At 41.0% G+C, this 16216-nt stretch overlaps 1 protein-coding gene across 3 annotated transcripts; it reads right to left on the bottom strand.

Annotated features, from left to right (window-relative positions):
* Window positions 1-451: 451 nt before the first annotated feature.
* ctcf (CCCTC-binding factor (zinc finger protein)) lies at window positions 452-15845 on the bottom strand. 3 transcript variants are annotated; one of them, XM_062420414.1, is made up of 16 exons: window positions 15323-15845; window positions 11137-11317; window positions 10899-11035; window positions 10627-10725; window positions 10362-10541; window positions 8753-8953; window positions 8489-8651; window positions 7276-7446; window positions 7054-7187; window positions 6732-6852; window positions 5416-5565; window positions 5132-5292; window positions 4746-4928; window positions 4512-4644; window positions 4183-4419; window positions 452-3965 (listed from the first exon to the last, which is right to left on the bottom strand). In XM_062420414.1, exons 2-16 carry the CDS (start codon window positions 11303-11305, stop codon window positions 3718-3720), a joined length of 2487 nt encoding a protein of 828 aa, XP_062276398.1. In that variant the 5' UTR covers window positions 11306-11317; window positions 15323-15845; the 3' UTR covers window positions 452-3717. The 3 variants fall into 3 exon arrangements, with proteins under 3 accessions (XP_062276398.1, XP_062276401.1, XP_062276400.1); XM_062420417.1 differs by having other exon boundaries at window positions 8489-8642; XM_062420416.1 differs by lacking the exon at window positions 15323-15845 and adding an exon at window positions 12728-12748.
* Window positions 15846-16216: the final 371 nt, after the last annotated feature.

The following is a 16216-nucleotide window of genomic DNA, read 5'->3' as shown; positions in this document are numbered from 1 at the left end:
AAAGCATCCATGACACCTTCACGTTCTGATAACAATCCCACAATGCAACACGTTCTATAATTATGAAATGACTGTAGTGTGACTTTATATCTGACAATGATCATACAAAATAACGGTAAGTGTCAGGAAAGAACTGCTCACTATTTAGTGTTTAGTGCTTCCTTATTAATCTATATTACACGTTATTACTAAATCCCCAGTCCTTAGTCTGTGTGAAAATACATTTGTAAGTTAATATGAAGTTATAAAAGTCAAATTAGGTTCTTCTAAAGTTAGTCTACTAGAACAGAATCCCTTCTTTATACCTTCCTGTCAACTTCAGATAAACTTTTTACACAGAACAAAGATTGGATTTCTAACCAATGTCATCAAAATAGTTCCAGATATACACTTTAAATATCACCCCCATCCCTTACAATACTACAACCTGAAAGAAAGCAGCAGGCAGTGATCAAGGGCCCATAAGGATGATTTTATTATTTATCAGCTGTACAGTGTCTCATCTTCAAAAAAAAGGACATGACAAAGGTTTCTTGTGTTCTGTAGTTCTTCACAGCAGGGTTACAACCTTTACAAATAAAACCCTGCTTCCATCTAAAGCTCCAGGAACTTTGGACCCAGAGGAACTCATCTCAGGGACTAAACATGGAACTAAAGTCCCTGTTACTGTTGCCACTGCATCTGAGGAAGCAGGTAGAGTTCATGCTAATTAGAGCCATGACGAATTTTTAAAAATGATGCGTTCAGTCACAGTATTAATATATGAAGAAACAATACAGATTAGTCCTGTTTACATTTATACTGCTGTATGAATTGGATGTAATGAACTGAGGGCATTTGTCTCCACAGTAAACCATCTGTTGAGTATTTATTTCCGCTTTAGAACAAAACTGCCATGAAACAATCAGAACATTTTAATTTGATTTCTTTTTCACTGATTTGTTCTCCCTTCTGCAGCTCCATCTGCTCACCTGACCACTACTGCACTGTGCTTTTTGTTTATTCTACTTAAATGCAATACCCTCCACATTATGCTTTTTTAGCTGCATCTCATCTTTTTTTTATTAATCATCTCTTATTAGCTGCGTGTGTTGTTTTGATCTAGTTGTCATGTTTTTATTTTTCTTTAAAGCACAATGGAGTGGCACCTGTAATCTCATTATATGTCAAATATAATGACAATAAAGCTTTCTATATACTGTCCCTATCTTTTTAGATGGGAAGCTGAAATCAGGTGGAAATGCAGGAAGAGGAAGATTCTAAGTACACAGGGAAAATTCCTGCAGTCCAAACAAACATTCTGTTAAAACTGTTTTCTCTTATTTCTTCTAGAAAAATAAAAACAATGTCCACACTGTGAGAAGAGTCAAACATCCATCATCTATTCAGCCATCTGCAGAACATTAACATGATACATTGATAACAGAACATTTTGTTGTCTTGTTTTTACAGAGTGATCTCTCAGAACACAGCAGTGCACTCACAGATTTGATGTTTCGGGGTGATTCTTATAGAAGTATGAGTACAACAATGATTTTTCTTTTACCACTTGGCACTAAAATCTGTCTGTGTTTGCAGTGGTTCTTCTTTACAGCCTGGACTGCAGTGTATTTTTTATACAGGGTCCAGCCTCATATTAGGGTCTGAGCTGGTCTTACAGGGCATCTAACCAATGTTCAGGTACAGAGGAAATGCTTTCATATCACAAAATAACATCTTGTTGTAATAAAAAAGGAAGGAAGGCCACATGACAACCATTATTATTAGCTGTGGTCAAACTGTCATGAAACCTGGGCTGAGAGTTAGTGTGAGGAGCCCTCTTTCATGACATCATTCATTCACATCCTTCCAAACAGTATCAACACATGTCAAAAAAAACAAAAAAACTCAAAAAACAAACAAGAACAAGAATGCTGTTTGTTGTTATTACATACAGTTTACTAGCTGAACTTCATTCAATAAACATGTTTTTCCAGATGGGTGTCAAACGGTTTTAAATCCTACAGAACAGATACTCAAAAAACCCTCTTTGTTTCCATTACAGGTAAAAGGTAGCATCACAGCTTCAGGGCCGAATGTTAAAGGAGAGCAGAAGGTGACAAAAGCTTGTGTCATTACTACTGAACTGAACCGAGATCAACCAGGGAGAGAAACAGGGCGGCAACTGTGTGAGAAAAAAAAAAGAAGCTAGAAATGAAAGGTAGTTTCAAAGGGAAAACAAAACGTCTATGAGCAACAGAAAAAACGAAGAGAGCAAAATAATAGTGGTTCAGATTCAGTGTGGTTGGTTAAAAGGGGCATTATTGGTGGGTGGAAGAGAAGGGAAGGTTCAGGACATGGAGTACCTGATATGACACTGACATGTGTAGCATATAAATTTAAGCCCCTTCCAACCAACACGTCTTCAAATCAACTATTTTAAAAAACATTAAAAAGGCTCACAAGAAAAGCAAAAAAAAAAAAAAAAAGAGGTTTAAAATGTGTATTTACATGAAAAAGCACCTACCACAGGTTCTTTATTGTGGTGGTGGGGGGTGTCTGGGTGGGGTGTGGTGGTGTTTGAGTGACTTTGATAACTGTTCCGAGTACAATATGAACTGGCGGGCGAACACATTGTTAAGTGAGGCTGCTTTTATTTTGAAAACTGTTTCGATTCTGTTTGTGTGAGATGATTCAAAACGCATAAAACATAATTCCATAATTCATTCAAATATTTGGAATGTTCAAATCACAATTATAGTACAATATTTGACCGGCTGTGTGAGGATGATCTGCGCCTTTGTTTTTCTTGAGTTGATGGTGACGGCAGACTGTGGAACAGCAAAGGAGGAGCTTTTAACCAGACACACACATCTGAGTGATAGCTGAGAGAAACATGTGGCACCTCTGTGATAACAGAGGGCAAGGAGGGAAGAAAAAAATCACACTTTCTGGAAAAATAATAATAATAATAATAATAATATGCATGTGGTATCTCAGAGGCAAACTAAAGTACCATATACTACTTCTTTATTAGGAAAAACTACATTTAGATCTATATATACACATAGAAAGGCTTGGAATTTGACAATGGGCCTTGTTGTGAGAACAGCAGAAGCAGAAGAAAGGAGGAAATCAGAGTGAATTATCAAGGTAGATAAATGAATGTCTCCTTTTGTGAGAGAGTGTGTTTCCGGCTCAACATTAACTCTTGAGTGTGTGTGTGTGGGTAGAGACTGATACAGGATGTGGCTTTTTTTTGGAGGGGGGTGGTGGGCAGAAACGAGTAGCAAAATACACGATTCATTCAGAGGACATTCAAACTGAAGAGAGCGTTAAAGCAGAGAGCAGTCTGGTGTTAGCTGGGATGGTGTGTGTGTGTGTGTGTGTGTGTGTGTGTGTGCGTGCGGTCCTTTGTTGTGTATGTGATCCACAAATGTCAGTGTGCCAGTGTGTGTGTGTTTGTGTGTGTGTGTGTGTGTGTGTTTGTGTGTGTGTGTGTGTGTGTGTGTGTGTGTGTGTGTGTGTGTGTGTGTCTGTGGAAGTATTTACATGTGGCTTCCCTTCTTGGTGCAGGGTAGTATCTGCAGCTGGCTGCAGTTAAAGAGCACACAGGATGGAACAGGAGGTGAAGGCAGAGGAAATGTTAATGTGTTTCTGACAGGTGGTTTTTTTTGTGTTTTTTTTTTTTAAATGAGTCTTTAGTCCGGCTACATGTGTGTTTGCTGCGTGTTGTGTTCACCGGTCCATCATGCTGAGGATCATCTCTGGTGTCAGGTCTCCGTTGGCGGCGGCGGCGGCCGTCTCCTCGTTCACCGCCAGCTCCACAGTCTCCACCCCTTCCCCGTCCAGCCCCACCCCCTCCACCGTCAGTGCCACTCCCTGCTCCAGAGGCGTGGCTGCCGAGATGTCGCCCTCCTCTTTCTTCACGATGATGTTCTCAACCGCTCCTGTGCTCTCATCCTCCACCTGGATTATGGCAGCAGCTGCAACACACACAAAAAGAAAGGTTGCAATGTTGCATTCAGGGGGCATGGGAATGAAAACTAGGTCAAACCTGCTTTCTGTTTGATATCACTGTCAACTACATATCTTATAGTTATTTAAAGATATCAGAGGGGAACTATGGAGGGCTATACAGTGTGTGTGCTTTGACAGATGTATGAGATAAGACATGAGAGCAGTAGATGTCAGTGTCCTCACCAGAAGCAGCTGTCTTAGCAGCCACTCTGACTGACTTGCTGGGTGTTGGGGGTTTGGGGGCGTTCTTTGGGGGTCGGCCTCGTTTCCTCTTGACCGGTGGCTCATCAGGGGCTGGTACTGGGATGGCGGCGGGGGCCTGGTCCAGTTCCATGCTTTCTGGATCGTCCTCTTCCTGTAACAGTGCTTCCTCCTCGCCGTCACCCTCATCCTCCTCGTCGGGTTCGATGTTATCTTCCTCTGGAGAGACACAACAGAGAAAATGCATCATATGAGAGCTGAGCACAGTGTGATGGTCATACTTGCATTAGAAGACATAGTTAAAGCCTCACCACTGTCCTCTTCATCTCTCCTGCTCCTCATCTTCTTCTTTCTTCCTCTCTTTCCTTTCTTCGGGGGTGGGGTTCCGTTCTCGGCGTCATCCACTTCACCATTGCAGTTCTCAGCGTGGCGAGCCATGGTGTTCTGTAAAAACACACACAGTTACTGAGTGTGTAGACTTTTACAAGCTCTGAGTCAGTATTCCCTTCAGCTGTGTGACAGCTACAAAGACAAAGTGTCCTTACCCTGCGTGTGAAGGTCTTGCTACACTTGGGGCAGACGAAGGCGGTGGGGACAAAGTTGGGGTCGTGGTAGCGTTTGAAGTGCATGTCCAGCAGCTGCTTCTGTCTGAACGTCTTCTCACACTGACTGCAGGCGTATGGCTTCTCTCCAGTGTGGGTTCTACGATGCATCACCATGTGACGCTCCTGAGCCCGGCAGAACAGAACACAGTTATAAACCAGTCACACACAATAAACTATATATCCATTCAAAGTTTTAAGATGTTTGTATAAGACATGTAAGATCCACAAATATCTACTCAAGCAAAATCTCTAAAACATGCATCACAGCCCTCATTAGTCACCAGTATGGTTTTATAATCACTACATATATGAGAGTAAACACAGACCTGGCGGCAGCAGTAGTCACACATGTCACATTTGAACCTCTTCTCGTTCTTGTGGGACTTCTGATGCTGGATCAGGGCGTATCGCTCGTGGAACACGGCGTCGCAGTAACGGCACTTCTTTCCGGTCTCGATAAACGAGTGCTGCTTACGGAGGTGGACGCCTGGAGAAACGAGGGCGACAGGAGAAAACTCATTAGAGGAATGGAAAGGTGGGGATCTGTCCAGTAAGTTTACAGAGTGTGTGTGTGTGTGTGTGTGTGTGTGTGTGTGTGTGTGTGTGTTACCTAAGTCACTCTTGCGTGCGATGACAGTGTCACAGTGTGGACAGTGGAACTTGGCCACGTTCTCAGTGTGTTTCTGCAGGATGTGCATCTTCATGGTTCCACTCTGGGTGAAGCGGGCGTGGCAGATGTAGCACTCGTATGGTTTCTCTCCTGTGAGCAGGATAGAGCATGCACACGTTTAATATTTTTTAATTCACTCATTATTGTGTTTATCAAAAAAATTTAAGAATATAAAAAGGGAGGCACAAAAAACCTGATTGGACCTGTAAAGTAATGTACTCACCTGATTGTGAGTACATTACTTTAATAATGGAGCTAGGAAACTTTACATAATCCCAGTGTTTCCCCTAAAAAATTTTGTAGCAGCGGTGCTGTGTGTCGGTAACCTAGCAACACTAGGGGGGTCCGGGGGTATGCTTCCTCAGAAGAAAAATCAGATAAAAACATATTTTTTAAATTTCCACCCTTTCATTCAAAAACAAAAACATTATTTCAAATTGACAATGCAAAAAAGTGCTCAAACATGTTGCTGCTTGGACGTCCCTGAGCTGTTAAAGTAATATTAAATTATAAATAATAATTTAAACAAAACAACTAAATGTTAATGTCTGATAGCTTTTAAAAAAATAACATACATATGTATGCTACACAAAAAGAGGTATTTTCTGTAAATAAAAGATAAATAATAATAATGGTTTATTTTTGTAGTTACCAGTTTTACTTTTACCATCATTAGGCTTCCATACATAGCTACTAGCTGCTGCTCTCCTCCTCTCTTACTGCTGACTGTGAGATCTGAGCAGGTAGAAGCTGATAGTTCACTAATTATAACCAGGGAGCACACTGCAGCGAGGTTAATGATCCACACAGTGACATTATATCATTGATAAGACGCGCAAAACCCATCGTTTTTTGTGCACGCGCGCAGTCACTCTCTGGTGCGCGCTCTTGCGTGCTTGCTCCAGATTCTGGGAGATTGTGTCTCATTTGCGGGCGTCAAGGAGCCGCTATTAATATGTGGGAGACTGCCGGAACGTCCAGGAGAGTGGGGTTGTCTGCTTTTATCCTCCCCCTACTTCAGTAGCTTATGAAAGGAGGGGCCTAGCCTACACCGAATCCAAAAGCAAAGTTATATAGTTAACTAGCTGCTAGCGACTTCTAATGAAATCGAGCAAGTGATCAACATAGTTAACGTCACGTTACTTCAAACACATTTTTGCAGCGGAGCTGCTGAATGTACATAGGGGAAACACTGTAATCCTGTCCTCCTTCACTGTTCTATACATGTAGAGCAGCAGATGAGCTGTCAGTCTCACCCGAGTGTGTCCTCATGTGTCTCTTCAGCTTGTACGTGTCTCTGCTGGCGTAGCTGCAAAGGCTGCACTGGAATGGACGCTCGCCAGTGTGGGAACGAATGTGACGCTTTAGTTTGCTCACCTGCACAAACAAACACACACACACACACACACACACACACACACACACACACACACACACACACACACAAACAAACAAAAACAATCAAGATAATGTGACATTATAATGGCTTTGCAGGTAGTAATTGACACTGGGAAAACATTTGTTCACTCCTAAATGATTCTCACTGCTTCTTTAATTGTGTAAAGCAGCTTGTCTTACCTCCACACTGGCGTAGTCACACATGGAGCATTTGAAGGGTTTTTCGTGTGTGTGTTTGTAGCGACGGTGACGAACGAGCTCTCCGCTGGTCACGAAGGCCATATCACAGTCTGTGCACTTGTGTGGCCGAGTTCCTGCGCGAAAAACACAACAAGACATGTGTAAGCTGTCTTTAAAGTGCTGCTGTCAGAATCTTATGCACACAATGTAAAGCTTGCGCACCAGTGTGTGTGTTGAGATGGTTTCTGAGCAGGGTGACCGTCCTGAAGGCTCGTCCACACAGGTGACACTTGTGAGGTCTTTCGTCAGTGTGGCTCTTCATGTGTCTGTCCAGGTTGGAGCGGCGGGGGCACGTGTAGCTGCACAGCTCGCACTGGAACGTCTTCTTCACTCCTAACACACACAACAGCAGAATACACACAAACACACACGTCAGATTTAACAGTATTTGAATTATGATCCCAACGCTGCAAAGCGATCACATACTAAACAACATTACTCTTCTAAAACATCATCTTCAATGTTTATTTTTTAATACAGTTTGATTGTTACAGGGTATCAACGCAAGCATTTTCAAATACAAATTTGATGACTTTTAAGACCTTTTTAAAACCTCTAAAGGAAAAAGTTATATAATTGCTGCCGCAAAAGAACACGACAAATTAGACTACTGTATACACTGGTATGAGTTTTATTGAAACTGAAGGAGAGGTGACAAATTGACAGTGCAATAACAAACTTATTTCTAATACAATAATGATAAGCACCAAGTTATTAAGTTATCATTTATATATGAATAACTATGCATTTATTCTGTGTAAAGCCTTCGTCCTCTTGTCATAACAACAAAAATGTCTTGTAATAAAATTATTTGTGTTGGAAGAAGTATTTAGATCCTTTACTCATGTAAAAATACTAATGTCACTTCAGTAATAGTATGCGTTACCATGGTATACGTTTTTCAAGCAAGTACTCAATGCAGAAAAAGTGTCACATGACTGTTGTACTCATATATAATATATTATGAGACATATAATAATGCAGAAGCAGGATTTTACTGTTGTAGTGGGTTGTAATGGAGTTCGTTTTGAAGTCATTTATATAGAACTGCAACTAATGATTAGTATAGTATATAGTATGTATAGTTGTATATCTGTTGTATGTACAGTATATAAGCTCATTCTAAGTTAACGGAAAGTCAACCTGAGTGGAGATGTTGCTTCTTGTTTTGCCACTGTCAGTATTTAATTGACAGTTTGAATAGTGATTATAAGTGAGTTTATCAGTGAGTTACTGATAAACTGGTGCCAAGTATTGATCTTATTCTTTAAACATATGGCTGCAAACAAAATAATGAGCCATGAGCTGCAAGTGTCAGACTGTCTCGTGTCCTCACTGGAACAACCTGATGGAATGATGAAGATCTGTGTCTCACCTTTCTTCTTGATCTTGGTGGGTTTGGGTGGTTTCATGTTGCCCACCACCTTCTCAGCATTGACCTCAGACAAAAGACCCTCTTGCTGCTCCTCCTCAAAGTCATACACACTGACGTCCATGTCCTTATCTCCTTCAGCGTAGCGCAGACGACTCTTATTACCCTGGACAAGCAGGGCAAAATCATCATCTGAACTCCTTTCCATATGACAAGCCAAGTTTAATATCCAATACTAAAGACACTGATAACATACTGCTGTCTCACCTTTTTGGACCTCTTGATGGCTCCACATGGAGGCTGATAGTCTGGGTCTTTGGGCCAGGTGGGGTCATCATTCGGGGGCTGAATGGGCTCCTCCTCTTCCATCATCTGATCCCCCACCTCTTCTTCCTCCTCATGGTGGACTTCTCCTCCCTCCTCCTGCTCCACTGTCTCCACCTCTCCATTAGCACCCACCTTCACTACCTAAACATCAAACACATCAAAAGTTAGGTCAGTGTGCTGCTACTGTAGCTGCTGTTCTACTGTAGCTGCTTTTCTACTGTAGCTGCTGTTCTACTGTAGCTGCTGTTTTACTGTAGCTGCTTTTCTACTGTAGCTGCTTTTCTACTGTAGCTGCTGTTTTACTGTAGCTGCTGTTCTACTGTAGCTGCTGCACAGTGAAACACAACTGATGTGTCTGATAGATTTAACAGCAAAGACAGTTAGAAGGGAAACTGAAGTGAGATTAAGACAGAGATTAAATCTAGATTAGAGGTGTGATGATTAATCATTTTAAGAACAGGGTGACTGTAGATTATTTTACATTCTTCGAAGCAGACTGATTATATTGTTATGTGAAGTTATTAATATGTATTCTCAATTATCATCATCATCATCATCAAACTTACACTGAACATTTGAATGACTCCTGACAGCAGAAACAATTAAAACAAATGAAGTGATAAAAGTCTCTGTCTTGTTTTAAAACTGGTCAAACACTGCCGCTTGGACACAAAGGACTATAACACTAAACACACACAGGATAATGATGACAGAAGTCTGCACAGAATAAGCCTTGGAGGGAAAGCGGCAGGTTAAGATATAAAGTTCTCCACAAATGAAATACACAACCTTGCTGGCTTCACCTTTCTGTTCTAGTTTGTGTTTATGTATACTCCACAATGGCTTTATTCAGACATGGTAAGACCATTAAAAGGCAAAAATGATGATATAAAAGGAAGACTAGTGTTAAAGCTTGTTTTCTCTTGGAAGTTGTCATTTATAACCATCACGAGCTTCTCATCAGTTTCATTATTTATTACGAGGGAATTCTGATCTGCTCTCTGCTTTTTAAGATTGTTAAACGGTGCACACGCACAAAATGACAACAAGTTCAGTTTGGACTTTCATTTGCTAATAAACTGCATGTAAAGCATTATGTTGTATATTAAATAATCTAATCACAACAGACTCATTCACTGTGTTTCCTGGTATATATTTGTTGTCTTTTTTTAAATGACCATCCAAGAACTGACAGTTCAGAGATACATTTATCTCAGTGTTCTTACAGGCTGAAAATCATCTGTTTGATCTCATGTTGCTGTGGTGTTTGCAGTCATGCGACAGAGTTCAGTCAGTGCCACAGAAATGTTAGCAGGACACACAGTAACCATGACTCAGGCTCTGGTTCTGATGTGAAACTCGCATGTAAAGCACACACTTTATATAATGAAGAGCATTTCTGTCTGTGACTTATTGCCACAGCCTCTGTTGCCATCTGTTATCAGTGCTACTGATTGGCTAGATACCATTACCTTTTTATTTTCTCCCCCTAGTATAACCACATGAATGTTCTTTATTAAGTGCAGACATTCACTGTCTGTCTGCGTACCTGAAAGCCCTCAGGCAGCGGCAGGGTGTGGCAGATGACCGGGTCTCCATCTTTTGGCATAGCAGTGGTGTCTACATAGGTGCCTTGCTGCAGAGCCTCCACTGTGGTGGCAGAAACTGGCACCTGGACCAGCTGGAGCTCCCCCAGGCCCAGAGCGGCCTGCTCCTCCATGTTTACCACCTGAGGACAGAGAGACAGACAACTGAGGTAAGAGCGAGTGGAGGTTTAACAAGTGGAGGACACACGGCTTTAGAGGAGCACCTACTTGTAGTGTGATGATTTGAGTCTGGTCCACTGTTGTTACAGTAGCTTGGTGAGCAGCACCCACTCCTGCTGATGACCCACCCACTGCAGCATCTATCACCTGCAAATCAACATTTTAACAGACTGTTACACGAGGCAACACGCTCCAGCAGTCATGTTAGGTGTCTGCAGTTCCAGCTCATTTCCTTTCTAAAACTAGGATGACATCACCACATCTGGCACGTTCTTGTCAGGCAGTGCCATCAGACATGAAGCTCTGAACACTAAGCTTACCTCAGTCTTCATCTGCAGCAGTGTGGGATCCAGTGACTCCATAACCATCATTTCAACCCCTGCTCCATTGTCCACACCCACCCCAGCCTCCATCAGCTGCTGAGCCTGGCTCGCTGCTACCATCCCATCCCCGTGACCTGAAACACAACATTGATGGGAAATTAAAAACCTGCAATAAAAATCCAAACTTCTGTTTCCTTGTAACGAGTTGACCGTTTCATGTCCAACTAGCACACACCTTGTTCCAGGACCACTCCGGTCTGTCCCTCCACCACGCCCCCGGCCTCTGCAGCCTGCTGGAGGAGGTCTGCCACCATAGCGTCCTGGCTGTGGACGGCCTGGATGGAGGGGAAGTCTTTGGCGGGGACCTCCACCACCCCTACACCCTCTGCTGGCCCTCCCTCCATGCTGGGCAGGAACTGAAACATGAAGACATCATGTTATACAAGTCGGCAGTGTCCAGTCCTACAGCATGGAAGAATATGAAGATTTTCACAGCAACTCCACACTATAACAGCTAACTTGGTGCCTTTAAACCAAACAGCAGGAGAGAAGAACTGTTTCAGTTTTGGGTTAAACCTAAATATTCATTTTATTCTTGTTGGTCCTGAGTAGGATCATAACCCCAAAATAGTTTATTTATAAACGTTATTCTATAGCACGAGACTAACTTAACTAGAAAAAAGTCAAACTGGAAAAGTTGGAACCATTGATTTTTTTTTAAATGTTATTTTTAACAATTAAATTTGTTGCCAACCAAGTCATTATTATATTATATTATTATTATTATTATTCAACAATGAATGGTGTGTATAGCTAATATCTGCACATTTTTTAAGAACACATTTTATGACTTTGAAGACCTTTTTAAAACCTCTTTAAGGAAATAATAATACCATTACTGAGACATATAATCATTTTGAAGTCATTTATATAGGGCTGTAACTAATGATTAGTTTCATTATAGTTCCAACTGCTTATTATTTTTTACTTTAATTAATAAGTTGATTGGTTGGTAATGTAAAATAATCAGAAAATAACGATAAACAACATAAACTGAATTAATATAATTACCCTCATTCAGTCTGCCCTAGCTCAAATCTTATTTAATACCTTAACTCCTATAATTCCACACATTAAGACATTTTTAGACATTGAATATCATAAATTAAATGTAGTCTTTTTAAAGAATCTGCGATGACCCTGATATCATGAAACCCAGAGCATCAAACAGTGCTACAATCTAACAAATATGTAAGAAGAACATCTGTGGTTGTGTGTTCAAAATCAAACTCCCAGGAAAAGAATGATATGTTAGCAGCAGGTCAGAGGAAAACATTCAACTGTAGCTCTGATTCTCCACAGTGAAAGTCAGTACTTATAACCTTTGTACCAACTCTATACTCATCATACTGAATCCACCCACATGAAGTGGCAGAACTTTGTTCCACTTCATGCTCAGGTTGTCTACAAAGGCTTTCAACTCTTCCCGACTGACATGTATTCCCACTGTTGCGAAAGAACAAAAAAGTCTGGACACTGGTGATCTCTTGTACTTAAGCTCTACAAGTGTTACCTGGAACATCATGGTTAAACTGCCTGATTTCATGCTTTGTGTAGAATGGGTACAGGTGCTCTTACTGCTGAAAGCCCTGAGCTCTGCTCAATCAACTGTCTGCTACCTGACTGTCCCTGCCAACCTGAGGGGAGGAAGAGGAACATGTTACACAACTACACCTACACAAACACACACATAGAGTGACTCTAACAGCCTGCATACAGCTATATCTGACACTACTGACTGCTCTCTTTAAGACACTTGTTCTCACCTGAGGCTTCAGACTGCTACCTGACTCAAAACCTGCAAGAGGGGAAGAGGGACACAGCATCATCATCACCGTGTGTGTGTGGCAGATACACTCTATCATTAAGTGCTTCTGTAACTCTTCTTCTCTCTCTTTATTCTTACAGCTTAGCATCTCAGCCAAGTGATGAAAGTTTTAAGTTGGCTTTGAGTGTCAGTCTGACTTCAACTAAACAAATTATTTTTGACTCTTTCAAAGTAATTTACATTCACACACTGTCTTCCTGATCAGGTAGCTGGATTTATGCTGAGCAAGACCTCTTTTTGCATCTAGAAGCAGGAATGTATAAAATTCAACAAGCTCAAGTAAGGCTCATTAAGATTCTGAGCTTGTAAAATAATGTTTAAAAAATCATGTTAAAGCATGTGGTTGTATATCACCCTGAAAAAAACGGCATGGAAAATTACTATTTGTGAACTCAAGTCTACAGTGAGTACATAGAAGAAGAAAAAACAACTGCTTTTTTGAAAATCTGACTAATAATTAAAAGTGGAAACTGCATTCCTACACTGTGTGTGTGACACGTTTAATCTAAAACCTTTTATAGCTGAGAGCAAAGCATGATTTTCATAAAGGCATTTTTCCTGCCATTGTGTAACCTCACTGCTGATATCCTCTGTTCAGTTTTAATTTAAACAAACTCAAGTTATCTGCAACTTTTTTCTTTCACAGCTCGACCTGTCCACCATAAACACGTTATTTTAAAGGCTGCTGTTTTTATGATTTTATGATGTAAATATGTCCTTTATCTGTATGGGGAAATGACTGATCAGTTTGTAAACGGCAACTCGCTTCCTTGTATACTGAAAGCAGATGTGGAAGTGACAATAAAATGGATTCTGATACTGAGAGATAAACACAGATCTTTGAAAAAAGGGTCACTAAGATTTCACAAACACAAAATCTTAGTGACCCTTTTTAAGGCCATTAGTGAATTCAGTCCTTGCTGAATTTCCACACATTCACCCTGATCCTTGAATTGGTCTGTGTTCAGACTGAAGATTGCTGAGGTCATCAAGCAAAACTGTTTGAAAATGTAGTCAAACAGTGACAGAGCCCTTTGACCCCGTCAGCCTCAGTCACAGCAACATGTCTCATTATTAACATGATCTAATGAGCTCAACTCTCTGAGTGTGTCAAATAGTAATCATCTCATCATATAAAAACACCAGAACTGCATTCTGATCTTAACTCCTATGGAGTTCATGTGAGCAACTTTTAATGTAGACTACACATCATTGCTGCCCTGTAGTGCAACAGCTCCAGAATCATGATCGTGCTAACAGTGACAAATCCTAACATGTGTTTGTTTGCAGGTTTCCATGTCCACCTGTCTTTTATGTTGCTAAACGGGTGGAAGCTGAAAAGGCTCTGATGCAGGCCTTCCTACATATTCTGACTTATGCTTTTAACTCAATTGACCACACCATGGCAATGATACCAAGCGCCCAGTAGAGCAGCTGTCGCCTTCTTGCACAGCATTTATACAGCGGTATTTTTGTAGCTCTCCAAGCCGAGTCGTAGAGGGAGCTCTCTGCTGTAATATATATCTGTGGCTATGAGGCTCTAGGTGGGCTTAGAATAAGAGACAAGCGGGCGACGGGTGCAACAACAACTGCCAATTCCCGACCACGGCGCGATGATCGAAAAAAATAGGAAAGCAACAGCCGATATTGGAATATAGCTGAAGCCTGGGCGACACAGATGGTGTATTTGGTCATATATGGTCGCTGTGATCGCCGAGGATCGTTTTGCTGAGAATGCTTCGTCATTCTCTTTTTTTCCGCGTTGGCCTTAATGTACCGCTTCCGTGTGTTTGTATTCCACCAACAGGAAAGCCAAGTGTATTGACTTCTATTTTAATAGTAGCAACTTAGCTTTAGATATAGCAAGTATTCATTTTGTCAAACGGAATTGTAAAGCAGACGTTTGTTCGGGTTATTTCGGAGGCTCTTTCGTCACTTTCAGTCGAGCTAAATACATTGGGGTGGGGAAGGGCCTCGAATCCATGCTAACCTCGCTAGCTTCATTACTTTAAATAAAGGGTCCCGTTTAACGTTATGTAATCGATAACAAGCCAAAAACACGACGTAGCATTAGCTAAGTCAATAGTGACAATGTTGTGTGCATAGCCTCACCCATTAATTGTGAATGTTTGTTTGTTTTAACACTTTGCGTATATTCATGCAAACAAGCTACCATTAGCTATGGGCGATAACTTAAACCCGCCAGTTTCCATGTCGTCAAGGCTGTAAAGACGGGAAACAAAGAAGCGAGAAAATGGACGCCTTGGCCTAAACTCTCCAACCAAATCATCCAAGTATTAGTAACTTATCCTCGACGATATTCTCACAGATACGCGCGAAATGGGGCGGTTGGTGTATATATTTGGTAGAACTTCACCTATTTAAACATATTTTGACGGCTTTTTCAATAACGATAGAGGGAGACAAACACTCTCCGACGATCTGCCCGGACCCAGAGCCCCATCGTGACACCTAGAGGCCGATTAAAGATCCTGCAAACTCCCCCCTTATCAGAAAAGTAGTGATACTTTACCTCTTTTTAGTCTGTTTCTCCTCCCGTTTAACTCGTCCGAAAGCACTGAGTCTGTGCTACAAAGTTTGGCAGGCTGGCAAGAAATGCTGTCTTCTTCGCAGTTTGTTTTAATCCCTCTCCCGCTTTAGCAGAGTAGCCTCTGCCACAAAATGGCAGTTGGGAGCTCAGTGCGCCTGTGCGGCCGCTGGGGGGTGGTGTCGAAGCTGCTGCAAACACCCTGATTGGCCAGGAGGGGCGCCCCGTTGGAATACATTTAAACCCATCTATCACAACGTTAGGGATGGAGCTGCCTTCTCGTTCCTGGGAGATATGAGCTTTGCTCACAGGAATTAACCTCGACATATGAAAGCTATATTGAAAGTATTATTAAAAGTCAGAAATATGTTCATTACTAATACAAAAAATAAAATGCTTGATTTGAAATAATTATGAGAGCATCTATTTAATGTCATTGTAACTTTGTACAAGTATGCTTTATGGTTGATTAACTTGCTTTAGAACAAAGTCACATCTAGAAGTCACAGTGCATCTCATTGACCAGGAGGAACTGCCCAAATAAATCAATATTCACTACCTTTTTTATTTTAAATGGGTTTGAATGTACAATCACTGATGTGTTAATTAATTATGAATAAATGTATTCATTAAAGTGATTTATCTGAACACCTAATCTGAAGTGAGCAGTATTTTCATATGTACCTTGAATGCAGCATATTTTAAAGCCTGTGCTCTCTGAGTTTGATCCATACAGTCTATGGTTTGATCCCTGAAATAACTTTTAAAAAAAAAAAGCCACATTATATTATAAATGAATATGAGTTAAACAAAGTATCTATATTGATCTGTAATGTTAGTGTAATAAGTGCATTTCTTTACTTCACAAAAAGGATATAC

This window comes from Scomber scombrus, chromosome 6, assembly GCF_963691925.1.
Source record: "Scomber scombrus chromosome 6, fScoSco1.1, whole genome shotgun sequence".
Classification (NCBI taxonomy): Eukaryota; Metazoa; Chordata; class Actinopteri; order Scombriformes; family Scombridae; genus Scomber; species Scomber scombrus.
Note: the sequence above shows the minus strand (reverse complement) of the source record. Positions and strands in the feature narration are given on the sequence as shown.

What these genes read in the sequence shown, in the direction of transcription:
- ctcf (XM_062420414.1), bottom strand. Translation starts at nt 11,305, where the DNA reads ATGGAGGGAGGGCCAGCAGAGGGTGTAGGGGTGGTGGAGGTCCCCGCC. An exon ending in CACCAAGATCAAGAAGAAAG is followed by an intron (nt 7,447 to 8,488) that starts GTGAGACACAGA and finishes TGTGTGTGTTAG; the next exon opens with GAGTGAAGAAGACGTTCCAG. An exon ending in GCAAGACCTTCACACGCAGG is followed by an intron (nt 4,645 to 4,745) that starts GTAAGGACACTT and finishes GTGTTTTTACAG; the next exon opens with AACACCATGGCTCGCCACGC.